The sequence below is a fragment of the Staurois parvus genome, unplaced genomic scaffold (assembly GCF_062004578.1).
Source record: "Staurois parvus isolate SC_StPar_1 unplaced genomic scaffold, SC_StPar_1.0 ptg002183l, whole genome shotgun sequence".
Lineage (NCBI taxonomy): Eukaryota > Metazoa > Chordata > Amphibia > Anura > Ranidae > Staurois > Staurois parvus.
The window spans coordinates 352,501-364,968 of NW_028319979.1; the positions used below are offsets into that span (position 1 = coordinate 352,501).

At 47.4% G+C, this 12,468-nt stretch overlaps 1 protein-coding gene across 1 annotated transcript in view; it reads right to left on the minus strand.

The window, feature by feature from the left end:
* The window catches only part of ZGPAT (zinc finger CCCH-type and G-patch domain containing), a 13,801-nt gene extending 4,635 nt beyond the window's left edge, over window positions 1-9,166 (minus strand). Inside the window, exons 1-5 of the mRNA XM_089665417.1 lie at window positions 9,020-9,166; window positions 7,196-7,811; window positions 4,672-4,805; window positions 3,076-3,231; window positions 159-281 (exon numbers count right to left, since the gene is read on the minus strand). Of these exons, the coding sequence (XP_089521543.1) occupies window positions 159-281; window positions 3,076-3,231; window positions 4,672-4,805; window positions 7,196-7,749 (967 nt within the window). The 5' untranslated portion in view covers window positions 7,750-7,811; window positions 9,020-9,166. The remainder of the gene's footprint in view (window positions 1-158; window positions 282-3,075; window positions 3,232-4,671; window positions 4,806-7,195; window positions 7,812-9,019) is intronic.
* Between the last annotated feature and the right edge of the window lie 3,302 nt (window positions 9,167-12,468).

The following is a 12,468-nucleotide window of genomic DNA, read 5'->3' on the forward strand; positions in this document are numbered from 1 at the left end:
ACAGGATGACAGACCTGAAATGCACATTTTTATCATAACCGCTCTTTTTGGCAGCTGATCCTTTCGCATCATCAGGATATTTGTGCTCAGTGTAGAGACTGAGAAAAAGGTTTTCTTTTTCTTTTCTTTTCTTTTTTAAATGAGAGAACATCACTTACCTTTCCCAAACTCATAACCCATTCGAGCCAGAAGCTTAGATCCAATCCCACGTGTGTGAGCCTCCCAACCAGCAAATTCAGAACTGCAGGGACCATTTGCACACACATCGTTGCTCTCCAGTACTGTAGAAACAAAGAGGTCACATGAGCAAGAATCAATCTGGGAGTAAAGGAGAAGTAGGGAAGGAAGGTAAAGTAGAACTTCAAGCAAAACTTTGTATTTTTTTTACCATTTTGGATAGAGAAAGCAAGGGTTAGAACCCCTGTGTCCCATAGTCAATCAAGGAAGTCAGAGGAAATCCTGGAAAATTACTTATATATTTTAGGGCATAGGGCAGAACAGTGGCTAAATGGTTAGCTCTTCCGCCTGGCAGTACTCGGGTCGTTGGTTCAAATCCCAACCACGGCACCACCTGCCTGGAGTTTGCCTGTTCTCCCTGTGCCTGCGTGGGTTTCCTCTGGGTACTCCGGTTTCCTCCCACACTCTAAAGACATGCTGGGAGGTTAATTGGCGCCTGTCTAAATTGGCCTTAGTATGTGTATGTATGAATGGAAGTTAGGGACCTTAGATTGTACGCCCCTTGAGGGTTAGGGACCTTAGATTGTACGTCCCTTGAGGGCTAGGGACCATAGATTGTACGCCCCTTGAGGGTTAGGGACCTTAGATTGTACGCCCCTTGAGGGTTAGGGACCTTAGATTGTACGTCCCTTGAGGGCTAGGGACCATAGATTGTACGCCCCTTGAGGGTTAGGGACCTTAGATTGTACGCCCCTTGAGGGTTAGGGACCTTAGATTGTACGCCCCTTGAGGGTTAGGGACCTTAGATTGTACGCCCCTTGAGGGTTAGGGACCTTAGACTGTACGCCCCTTGAGGGTTAGGGAACTTAGATTGTACGCCCCTTGAGGGTTAGGGACCTTAGATTGTACGCCCCTTGAGGGTTAGGGACCTTAGATTGTACGCTCCTTGAGGGCTAGGGACCTTAGATTGTACGCCCCTTGAGGGTTAGGGCCCTTAGATTGTACGCCCCTTGAGGGTTAGGGCCCTTAGATTGTACGCCCCTTGAGGGTAAGGGATCTTAGATTGTACGCCCCTTGAGGGTTAGGGACCTTAGATTGTACCCCCCTTGAGGGTTAGGGACCTTAGATTGTACCCCCCTTGAGGGTTAGGGACCTTAGATTGTACCCCCCTTGAGGGTTAGGGACCTTAGATTGTACGCCCCTTGAGGGTTAGGGACCTTAGATTGTACGCCCCTTGAGGGTTAGGGACCTTAGATTGTACGTCCCTTGAGGGTTAGGGACCTTAGATTGTACGTCCCTTGAGGGTTAGGGACCTTAGATTGTACGTCCCTTGAGGGTTAGGGACTGATGTGAATGTACAATATATATGTAAAGCGCTGCATAAAATGACGGTGATATATAAGTACCTGAAATAAATAAATCAGTTTCACCCTCAATTCAATTATGCAAAATGGGTCAAAAGTGATTAAAAAGGTCATTAGAAAGTATTATTAATTGTTTTTTTTATCAGACTGTTGAAATGATAGTTTCATCAAACAATCGGGTGTGAGGTTAGTATATCCGTGCTTCAGTAGGAGAAGGAGCAAGCCGATTAGAAAAGCATTGTCAGTTTTGTTGAAGCCTTTGAACTGAGCATGTCACGGATCTAAAGTGTGAAATTAAGCTGTAGCTGTAAAGAAGAGATAAGATACTTCCCGCTCCTGCGGCCTGCACCACCGAATGCCACTTTAGTCAGTAGAAATTGTCCTTCAAAGTCTGTCTGACAACTGACACTTCCCGAGTGTTGATCTCCTGGATCCCTGGCAGCTTGCAGTGATTCCTCATTATTTACCATGTCATTACAGGACATGCAGTGATCACGGGTGATTACCAGAGGAGTTCGGTGGTACAGATAGCAGAAGAAGTAAGTATTCAGTCTCTTCTATACAGGAAACAATTTAATTACGGATTTTAGATCAGTGACAGGAGTCACTTTAACATCCCCTTACTGGAGCTGAAGTTGGCTTTAGCCCGGGTTCACACCGATGAGGTACGGAATTTGCAGCGTTTCCTCTGCGAATTCCGCACCGCATCAGAATCGCACCCCGTTCATGAGAACCGCTGTGTGTATGTTAACAACACCCCGAAATCGGTCCGCGATGTGCAGAATCGGATCGCATAGGTGTGAATACCCGTGCGATCCGATTCTAGTGCGGACCCAAAAAAGGGTCCTGCGCCATTTTGGTGCGGGTGCGGTGCGATTGGAGCCATACATAAGGTATGGCTCCAATCGCACCGAAAACAAATCGCATGTGATTTGTACAGGAATGCGGTGCGGTTCCTGTGTGAATCACATGCGATGTACCGCACATGTGAGATCCTAGCCTTAAAGTGGCAGTGAATTGAAAAAAACTCCACTGACAGGCATGGCTTTTATAACTGCCTCGAGGTATCTTCTGTCATAAATGTCCCCCCCCCGCCTGTCAGCAGATAATGTGATCTGAGCCACGCATGCACAGCTCAGGCCACATTTACGGCCCGTGTGACATCACCTTGGCCCAGCCATTCAAGTGGCCCAAGATATGAAACCCGAAAGGAAGATGGAAGCCGCCGGAGACCAGGGAGACCGTGACAGTGCAGTGCTGGAGGGCTCCGTTTGTAGGTACGTCTGTCATAATGTCACAGTATACAGTGCAAAACCAGCTGCCTCTGATCTGGTCCATCCAAATGGAAAAGGACGCAGTCCTCCTCCATTTTTTTTTAATGGACCATATCAGAGGTAGGTGGGGTAAATGGACACAAGTCCATTTAACCCGATGCATTGACCTTCCGATCTGAAAAACTGACAGGTGGATCTGATCGGATTGCCTGTGTGAATGGACCTTTAGCCTTCAAACCCGGTATAATTAGCCTACTAACCTTGGGCATACGCAGAATCCTCCACTTCATCCTCATCATCATCGGATGAAGAGTCTTCACTTTCCCGTAGTGGTGGGATGATGGCATCAGCTTCAAGCACAGCTTCTTTCAGCAGCAGAGAATCAAATTTTACAGTGTAGAATGAGTTGTCAATGTCTACAATACGGAGGGAAAAGTCAGTCAGCAGGAGTATCCAAACTGCAAATGTAAAAAAGGAGTAAAAAAAAAATCAAAGTACATCTAAATTCAAGAACAAAAATGTATGCATGCGCAGTGGGCACCCGGCTGTGAAGCCGCAAACTGTCACAGCCTGGTGCTCACAGTTGAGATGCCAGACCCATGGACAGAAGAAGAAGAGAAGGGACGGCGCGGGTGAGAGCATCGCTGGACCCCTGGGACAGGTAAGTGTGTGTTTATTAAAGTCAGCAGCTACAGTTTAATAAATACAAAAATGGATGGAGCTCGGGTGTAAATCAGGAAAAACAAAAAACAAAAAACAAGCTGCCATGCACCCAATCTTGAATCTCATATCATTCAGCAACCCTGAGGAAGTCACATGTGTGGGTGACGAAACGCGTAGGGGTGAGACTAGTGGATGACATCACAATGCTCAGAAAAAAGGATCAAAGATCATAGCGTTGAGAGCGGTATTGCACAGGACCGCCATATCTAGTGCACACGCTGTATATATTGGGCACCAATTAAAAGTGAGTGCAATGTTAATTTTGAGTTAATTGAAAAGAAGGGGAGCGAAGCTGTGTGTATTGACTGGAACCAACAACCAGCATCTACAGTGTCCAAGAACGGAACAAAAAGCGCTAGATGACCGAGCAGTGATGGGAGGCCATATATTTAGGGTGAGCGGACATCTGGTGGTGGTGTGATCACTGAGCGTTGCAGGATCAAGCACAGAAGGCGCCATGAAATATAAGAATTATAATGTGGTTATTACGGACTTTATGTTCGATTTCACAAGTATCACTTTATATTGAGTTAATATTTATTATTCTTTAATTTGGTGTTTATGAAATAAGTATATCATTTTTTATGGACAATTATTTATTATTAATTTATTAGTATACGACTGGTGTACTTTAGAACCTGTTTTTCCATACCGACCCAGTAACACTGGCCTTGATCCGCCATGCTCCAATAGTGCTTAAAGCAGAAGTACTTAAAGTGTTACTAAACCCCGGGTTCCAGGAACTCCAGATTACCAACAAAGATGAGCAGGGCAGCTTGGTGCACTACAGCAATGCCGGCATAAACAAATCAAGCCCTGATCAAGAGGGCTATGTTTCCTACATGCATCTCAATTTTGGAAGGAGGGTATCGTTAAATGGGAAAAAGCCCCTAGCTGGCTCCTGGTGTGAAAGGAAAAAAAACAGCCCCTAGGGTGACAGAGCAACGCAAAGGCCACTGACCGGCCAGCAGCCCCTAGGAGGTTTGAAATTTACACCCAAAGACAAAATTTTACAGAAGGAATTATAATAGAAATGCTTGTTTTTTTTCCCTGCTTTACAATACTGGCAATGTATTGGGAGACATAAAAAACTGGTGTGCCAAGCCCTGTAGTCCTGGCGGCTCAGACTTCACCTATAATCCGCCCAGGGTACCAGATGCCGTCGCTGTGCCGGGCCAAGCAGGGTTTATCGAGGCCAAAAGAGTCGAGGTCTGCCTCCTTAAAGACCCGCAGCTCACTTGCTGGCACAACTTGTCCATGTGAGAACCTGAAAGGAGGGAAAAATACAAAAACCGGTCAAAATACAAGATCTATGCACTGTGCTCATATCCAAAATGAAGAGAGTGACCATGACAGACGTAGTCATAGCAAAAAGCATTAAAAAAAAAAAAAAGGTACTAAGGATCAAAACACATACAAAAAAAAAAAAAAAAAAGAAACTATGCTAGATGCAGGATGTTTTTAGATGTTTATAAGGATCAAACACACATCAGCTGCAGCAATTTAGTGATAGGTGCAGGTTCAGGGCCAATCAGAAGGGGACACTCTCAATATATGGATTTTTTGCGATGCGCAACAACAGAAAACCCATGTTCCCGCAGTGCATTAAAGCTTACACCCCATTCACACTTGTTTGACTCGTCATACGATTTTGGACATCAAAGTTGCATGCCAAGTCATCCCCCATGTTTTCCAATGATACCCATTCATATATGTGCAACTTAAAAGACTTACAGGACTTTTCCAGAGCTTCCCCCATCCTTTGGGACTCTCTACCCCAATTTATCAGACTGTTGCCTTCTCTGCTCACATTTAGTTGATCTCTGAAAACCTATCTCTTCAGGGAAGCCTATCCGGCCCTCAGCTAACAATGGAATCTTCTACTCATCCTACCAGTCCATCCCCCACAGTTACTACCTTTTGTACCAATAGCCCCTCCCTCCTTGATTGTAAGCTCCCAGGATCAGGCCCTCCTATCCCTCTTGTATTGAACTGTATTGTTGATGTATTGTCTCCTGTTATATTGTAAAGCGCTGAGCAAACTGTTGGCGCCATAAATCCCGTATAATAATAATTTCCCTTCATTTCCTGTCCCAAATCCAACTAGAAGGGAGAGGAAATCCCTGGTTGTCAGCAGAACTGGTGTCTCCGTTAGATTTCCTCTCTTTTCCTGTTCTGGGAACAACCCAAAATTTGGAATTTCCTATCCCTTTTTGGGATAATAGTAAACGAGACAAATAGAGAGGGTGGATCTCCCTAACTGGGCCACAGACAGCAATACAAGCCTGACGGGTGTTCTAATCCCCTCTCCACTCCCTCCAAAACTAAAAGAAAGTTTTCTCTTCAGTTAGACTTTGTAATCTGCATGTTTTCCCCGGATAGTGCTGGGGAAGTCCGAGTCAGCCAGGGAACTAGCATTTTTAAACGTTGGTCCGCAACGATAGTCACTCTACAGGACAGCGGCCAGTGAGCCAATGAAAATGGAGAGGGGGCGGGGCCAAGCCACAGCTCCGTGAGTGAACGGATGCATGGAGCAGCAGGTGAGGAGTGTGCATGCTTAGGTGACCCCATAGCAAGCTGCTTGCTACGGGGGCACCCGACAGGAGGGAGGGGCCAAGAGTGCCAGCAGGGGAACCGAGAAGAAGAGGATCCAGGCTGCTCTGTGGATAACCAATACACAGAGCAGGTAAGTATGACATGTTTGTTATATAGAGATATATAGAGAAAATGTAAAAAAAAAAAAAATATATATATATATATATATACACATATACACACACACACACACGACTGGATAGATAGATAGATAGATAGATAGATAGATATGGGAGGGATAGATAGATATGGGAGGGATAGATAGATAGATAGATAGATAGATAGATAGATAGATATGGGAGGGATAGATAGATAGATAGATAGATAGATAGATAGATAGATAGATATGGGAGGGATAGATAGATAGATAGATAGATAGATAGATAGATAGATAGATAGATATGGGAAGGAGAGATAGATAGATAGATAGATAGATAGATAGATAGATAGATAGATAGATATGGGAAGGAGAGATAGATAGATAGATAGATAGATAGATAGATAGATAGATAGATAGATAGATAGATATGGGAGGGATAGATAGATAGATAGATAGATAGATAGATAGATAGATAGATAGATATGGGATAGATAGATAGATAGATATGGGATAGATAGATAGATAGATAGATAGATAGATAGATAGATAGATAGATATGGGATAGATAGATAGATAGATATTTTTTTTTTATTATTTTTTTTCTTTAAATTATTTATTTTTAAATGTAAGCCTTTAGAATCACTTCATTAAAAAAACCTGAGAGGGGTTATACCCTTCCCTTATCCTGTCCAATACTAAAAATAAATTGGCTTTCTGAAACTTTAAAACAAAACAAATGAGCATTCTTGGATCAGTATGACAGAGGATGTAGCAGCTGCACCCTCCAGGTTTCCATTTCATCCTTTAATTCCTCTTTAAAAAGTAAACTCATTAATAGTGGCGAACATTTCCAAGGCACCAAGAAACTTGCACCTATACAAAGTGTGTGATTTTTTTTTTTTTTTTTAGGTGTTGGGACAATCCAGTTCCTGGAATTTCCAGCCTTGAAGCGCTTTGCTTACCTGCAGCTTTCATTAAAGCGACACCTTCCATCCAGAAAATAGGGGCAGGGTTTCATGGCCTTGTGCGTGGGGTACAGATAGAGAACCCGGACCCCAGGACTCCCATCCTCTGTTTTCTCCGAGCCCACAATCATGGCGTTATGATACTCCAACGTCCCCCACGTGCTATAGTAAGGGGCTCTGACCTTCATGCCACTAGTTTCATCTTCCTCTTCCTCCACCTCCTCTTCCTCACTGCATCCTGAACAACTGGATTTATTATCCGTGGCCTCACCTTCATTACCCTGTTCCCCTATGGCCCTCCTGAAAGCCTCGTATTCACCGTCCTGCTGCGAGGAGGAGGAGGAAGGACCATCGAGGGCGGACAGTAAGTTCGATTTCTGCACCGACAGCAGGCTAGACTCGGTCAGTTCTATCAGCTGCTGCAAGTCCCCCTCAAGCTGGAGGAGGTCGGCTTTCTGTGAGGGGTCCAAATCAGCGTTCAGGGTCTGTTTGACCTGCTCCAGCTGGGCTTTATAGGTCTGTATGGCGGCTTCCAGGCTCTCTTCATCCATAATGTGCAGCAGAACACCTCCACCCAGAAACTGACTCCTTTATTCTTTATAGAGTGTGTCTTCTGTAACATAAAACATTGAATGTCACCGATCATAAACCGTGTTCATGGATCCTGTGAAATAATCTCATTTATTGTGAAAAAGGAGAAACCCAGCTCCTAAAACATGGACTGAAATCCAGTACTTAGACCACCTGAGGGTCCAAGTACAATGACACACTGACACTTGGGGATCCCAGAAAAATGACCCGCTGACATTTGGGGGTCCAGAACAATGACACGCTGACACTTGGGGGTCTAGAACAGTGACACGGTGACACTTGGGGGTCCCAGAACAGTGACACGCTGACACTTGGGGGTCCCAGAACAGTGACACGCTGACACTTGGGGGTCCCAGAACAGTGACACGCTGACACTTGGGGGTCCCAGAACAGTGACACGCTGACACTTGGGGGTCCCAGAACAGTGACACGCTGACACTTGGGGTTCCCAGAACAATGACACGCTGACACTTGGGGGTCCCAGAACAATGACACGCTGACACTTGGGGGTCCCAGAACAATGACACACTGACACTTGGGGGTCCCAGAACAATGACACGCTGACACTTGGGGGTCCCAGAACAATGACACGCTGACACTTGGGGATTCCAGAACAATGACACGCTGACACTTGGGGGTCCCAGAACAATAATACACTGACACTTGGGGGTCCCAGAACAATGACACACTGACACTTGGGGGTCCCAGAACAATGACACACTGACACTTGGGGATTCCAGAACAATGACACGCTGACACTTGGGGGTCCCAGAACAATGACACGCTGACACTTGGGGGTCCCAGAACAATGACACGCTGACACTTGGGGGTCCAGCACAATGACACGCTGACACTTGGGGGTCCCAGAACAATGACACACTGACACTTGGGGGTCCCAGAACAATGACACGCTGACACTTGAGGGTCCCAGAACAATGACGCGCTGACAATTGGGGTCCCAGAACAATGACACGCTGACACTTGGGGGTCCCAGAACAATGACACACTGACACTTGGGGGTCCCAGAACAATGACACACTGACACTTGGGGGTCCCAGAATAATGACACACTGACACTTGGGGGTCCCAGAATAATGACACACTGACACTTGGGGGTCCCAGAATAATGACACGCTGACACTTGGGGCCCCATACATACTGGAACTTGTCGTTCCTCAGCACCTGACTGAAGCACAAACTCTCCTATTCCAGCCAGAACTTCATTCTCACCTCACACAGCCGCCATGACACCGGCGCCATAAAGTCACTCCTCTCAGGCTGCATCGGCCGCCATTTTCTTGTAGCCCCCTTCGGTCTATTTCAGTTTAAAACAATTCCCCTCTAAGCGGAGATAGCACATCTTGCAGAAATCACTACACTCCTGATTGTTAGTTCCGAAAACAAATTAATTACACCGATCCAACGTCAGGGCAGGAGGTGCCACAACCATGATGGCCGCGTACTTTCTGCCATTTTGTTGTAGCCCTCTTAGTCAATTTCACCACAAAACAATGTATCTGTAAGCGGACTCAATCTATTAGAATCTATAGCTCAGTTCAGGCTTGTATCCTAGTGCCTAAAAGTTTACTGACCCAACGCTAAAAGGCGGTGCCACAACCAAGATGGACGTCTGAGTAGGACGCACGGGACGCCAGGTCCCAGAGTGCAGCGCGAGTTGGGGCGGAAGTGAGTGTTGGCTGAGGCCTGGTGAATGCTGATGGAGATCTGGGCAGAAGGTGGGTGAAGTGGGGGATGGATGGTGGGATGAAGGGGCCCGGGTGGCTGTGATCATCCTGTATAGTTTTGTCTCAGCAGAGTCTTCTCTTCCTGGCTGGAGGCAGAGGCCAGCTTTTCTCTCCCCTGACATTTACATCCAGGTAACATTAGCTGGACTCCATATGGGCCCCTCTAGATACTCCACCCAGGGGCCACTACAACTGGCACAGTGGCATTGGACCATCCCTCTAGTACCCCAGGAGCCCAGTAACTGCCCAGGGGTTGTGGCATCACTTGGCAGCCAAGCATAGGTATGTGGGTCATGCTTTGTCCCAGGGGCCCCGGAGGGGGGGATTTAAAGAGCCTGTCATTGCGGAACCCGCCTTTTACGAATGCTGGTTCCCTGGCTGTCATGCTGATGGCTGAACGTCAATGCCAAGGGCAGAGATACGGAATTCTGACATTCGTTTTGCAGCAAGCTTGGTCTGAGACCAAAAAGTACCAAAGTCAGACAGCCAGGCAATTGGCATTTTTCTTCAGGAGGCCAACAATGGCAATGCCTTCACTTCCCTGCTGACATTGGCGCTTTAATTGTGCCACGGGCCTCTTCTCCAATAGATCACTGGCACCACGGGTCTCTTCTCCAATAGATCACTGGCACCACGGGTCTCTTCTCCAATAGATCACTGGCACCACGGGTCTCTTCTCCAATAGATCACTGGCACCACGGGTCTCTTCTCCAATAGATCACTGGCACCACGGGTCTCTTCTCCAATAGATCACTGGCACCACGGGTCTGTTCTGCAATAGATCACTGGCACCACGGGTCTCTTCTCCAATAGATCACTGGCACCACGGGCCTCTTCTCCAATAGATCACTGGCACCACGGGCCTCTTCTCCAATAGATCACTGGCACCACGGGCCTCTTCTCCAATAGATCACTGGCACCACGGGCCTCTTCTCCAATAGATCACTGGCACCACGGGCCTCTTCTCCAATAGATCACTGGCACCACGGGCCTCTTCTCCAATAGATCACTGGCACCACGGGCCTCTTCTCCAATAGATCACTGGCACCACGGGCCTCTTCTCCAATAGATCACTGGCACCACGGGCCTCTTCTCCAATAGATCACTGGCACCACGGGCCTCTTCCTCCAATAGATCACTGGCACCACGGGGCTCTCCTCCAATAGATCACTGGCACCACGGGGCTCTCCTCCAATAGATCACTGGCACCACGGGGCTCTCCTCCAATAGATCACTGGCACCACGGGTCTCTTCTCCAATAGATCACTGGCACCACGGGCCTCTTCTCCAATAGATCACTGGCACCACGGGGCTCTCCTCCAATAGATCACTGGCACCACGGGGCTCTCCTCCAATAGATCACTGGCACCACGGGGCTCTCCTCCAATAGATCACTGGCACCACGGGGCTCTCCTCCAATAGATCACTGGCACCACGGGGCTCTCCTCCAATAGATCACTGGCACCACGGGGCTCTCCTCCAATAGATCACTGGCACCACGGGGCTCTCCTCCAATAGATCACTGGCACCACGGGGCTCTCCTCCAATAGATCACTGGCACCACGGGGCTCTCCTCCAATAGATCACTGGCACCACGGGGCTCTCCTCCAATAGATCACTGGCACCACGGGGCTCTCCCTCCAATAGATCACTGGCACCACGGGGCTCTCCTCCAATAGATCACTGGCACCACGGGGCTCTCCTCCAATAGATCACTGGCACCACGGGGCTCTCCTCCAATAGATCACTGGCACCACGGGGCTCTCCTCCAATAGATCACTGGCACCACGGGGCTCTCCTCCAATAGATCACTGGCACCACGGGTCTGTTCTGCAATAGATCACTGGCACCACGGGTCTGTTCTGCAATAGATCACTGGCACCACGGGTCTCTCCTCCAATAGATCACTGGCACCACGGGTCTCTCCTCCAATAGATCACTGGCACCACGGGTCTGTTCTGCAATAGATCACTGGCACCATGGGCCTCTTCTCCAGTACATCACTGGTGCCATGGGTCTCGTCTCCAATAGATTATTCGCACCATGGGTGATTTTGCCAACAATAGATTGTTGGCGCCACGGGTCTCTTCTCCAATACATTATTGGTGCTGTGGGGCCATGTTTTCGTTTTTGCTGACAGGTTGGGTTTTTTCTTTCCAGGGGACTCTAGGATGGATCTTTACCTCTTTTAGGGCCATGGGGAGGTTATTTGTGGGTTGCATCGTTCTTGTCATCAGCTGGCCCTAGGATTGATGCTTACCCTCTCTGAGGCCACGGCATGGATTCTCTGATTAGTTAGAGATCATACCATTGCTCTTTGCCCTCTTAGATCTACCCTAAACAATAGCCAGCAGCTAAGATTCAGAGACCCCCTGGATGGGAATAAAGACACTAACTGGCTGACAAGCTATGCTGGGACTTGTAGTTCCTCAGCACCCAAGGAGCGACAGCCGTTAACGCCAACCATTTACTCAGCACTTTACATATGTATTGTACATTTAGGTCAGTCCCCGCCCTCAAGGAGCGTACAATCTAAGTTCCTTAACTCAAATTCATTCATACTAGGGGCAATTAACCTACCAGCATGCCTGTGAAGTGTGGAAGGAAACCCACGCAGGCACAGGGATAACATGGAAAACTCCATTCAGGTACTGCCGTAGTTGGGATTCGAACCGACAACCCTAGTGCGACCGGGTGGAAGTGCTAACCACTTAGCCGCTGTGCTGCCCCAAGCTCTTTGACAACCTAGCACCTCTGTCTTTTTGCCCAGGATGCCAGCAGGTATCACTTTCTCCCACCTATGACTACTTTTGTGGCTCATCACATACAGGGGTCTTACAGACAAAACATTTGAACTTTGCTGGCCTTTTAGCCATTTTTATAATTGCTTTTTTTTTTTTTAGACAATTATTTTGTTATTTGTATCCTTCTCAA